The 1803-nt window shown below is 43.1% G+C and overlaps 1 protein-coding gene across 1 annotated transcript in view; it reads right to left on the bottom strand.

The window, feature by feature from the left end:
• Window positions 1–1512, bottom strand: part of LOC104529537 (transcription factor Sp4) — a 19022-nt gene extending 17510 nt beyond the window's left edge. The window contains 3 exon segments of the mRNA XM_010173876.1: window position 1; window positions 3–919; window positions 1414–1512. The exon segment at window position 1 is cut by the window's left edge and continues 637 nt beyond it. Coding sequence (XP_010172178.1) covers window position 1; window positions 3–919; window positions 1414–1494 — 999 coding nt within the window. The 5' untranslated portion in view covers window positions 1495–1512.
• Between the last annotated feature and the right edge of the window lie 291 nt (window positions 1513–1803).

Below are 1803 nucleotides of genomic sequence, written 5' to 3' on the forward strand. Positions count from 1 at the left end.
TTTCAGCAGAGCTTACTAGCGTGTCACTGCTAGTTAGAGATGTTGAGGCAGTGGTCGTAGAGGTGGAAGATGAGGAAGGAGACTCTGGCATTGTACTAACAGAGGCAGAAGTGACAGGCGTAGATGCTAGCTGATTTCCATTGGAAACTCCGCTCTCCGAAGACTGGCCAGCTTGACCAGAACCTCCTCCAGCTGCCACACTGTTTATCACAGGCAATGCCAGGGTCACCCCACCAATGTTTATGGGTAATGTTGTTACAACTTGTGCCTGAGTACCAGGAATAGTTTGCAGTTGCAGTGGTATGGAAACACCAGGTCTAATTTGGACTGGAACAGTCTGATTTGCTAGGTTTTGAGCAATAACGTTCCCCGAAGCTGTCCTATTTGCAGTTGTGAGGATAGCTTGATTATTCCCTGCAGGAATAAGCTGAATTTGACCCTGTAGGTCTTGTAGACCAGTAGCATTAGATGGATTGATCTGAAGTTGTTGTTGACCTTCTGTTGTCTGCATTTGTGGGATCACTTGGTATTGGACACTACCACTTGGATTTTGTACTTGAATGACCTGGAATTGTCCAGGGGTTGTTGCAGAAGAATTGCTTGATTTGGTTTTTGAAGGAGATGTACTTCCATTGTTACTGCTGGAGGGACTTGCTGCACTTGAGGCAACAGAAGAAGATCCTTGTTGAGCAACATTATTTTCTTTTGAAGCTGAAGGAGCAGCAGCAACAAGCTGCCAAGCATTTCCAGCAAGCTGAGTTGTTACCAATTCTAACTGCTGTGGCTGATTCTGAAGCTGCACCAAACCTTGATTCGGATCTATAATAATCTGCTGCTGTCCAGTTCCTTGATTCTCACCAGGAGTTCCTATTTTGCTGCAAGTGGCTGCTAGCAAAGCGAGAGGTGAAGGCTGAGAATCCTATCCATGAAGAGAGAAAACAGATCAGATTCAGGAGAAGAGCATGAGTATGAACCGTCAGAAGTAAGCATGAAGGTTTACACAGGAAGCAGAAAAAAAAAAAGGGCTTCTGCATAGAGACTAAAGAGACAACTCCGAATAAGGAAGTATGTATTTCTGTAAATAATCTTTAAACATAAAGCCCCCAATTATCAATGAATATGTGACACCCAGGACCTGAACTTCATCCTCAACCCAGGTTGGTTTTTTCCCCCCTAAAATATATAAACATTTTTAAAGTACTTCTATTACATGGAAAGCAGCTAATCACTGCAAAATGCAATAAAAAAAAAAAAAACCAAACATGTCCAGGCAGTAAAAATATTGCACCCAACCAACTACATTTCATCCAACCCAAAGAAAGATGCCCTGAGCAGGAAACGCCGTTAGCTGAACATTTCATTTTAAATTCTAATAGTTTGGGCGCTTCCCTATTCGGGGGTGTGTGCTTTTACCTGTGAGCCTCCAGTTTTCCCTTTTTTATTATTATTGTTGTTATTTTCAGCCTCGGGAGATTTCTCTCCCTCTGTGGGCATAGTTTCCTCCTTCTTTTGATCTGCAAAAATATCAAGTGTAACAGGTTAATTATTCACCGTCATTTATACAATAACAAAAGCTACGAGCATATCCTTTTTGGTTCCCAGCTTGCCGCCTTTACCTCTTCATAAAAACAACACTGCGAATCATTATTACAAAAGAACGAGTCCTAAGAAACGTGGTTTGAAACCCAACCCATGGGGGCTGGAGAGTTAACACCCAGAAAGGGGAGGTTTGGTTTCCTCTCCCAGAGACAGCAGGAAAAAAACCACCCACAACCCTCCTCCTCCTCCTGCCCCCTGAAGCAT

This window comes from Antrostomus carolinensis, unplaced genomic scaffold (assembly GCF_000700745.2).
Source record: "Antrostomus carolinensis isolate BGI_N321 unplaced genomic scaffold, ASM70074v2 scaffold4238, whole genome shotgun sequence".
In the NCBI taxonomy this organism is placed as follows: domain Eukaryota; kingdom Metazoa; phylum Chordata; class Aves; order Caprimulgiformes; family Caprimulgidae; genus Antrostomus; species Antrostomus carolinensis.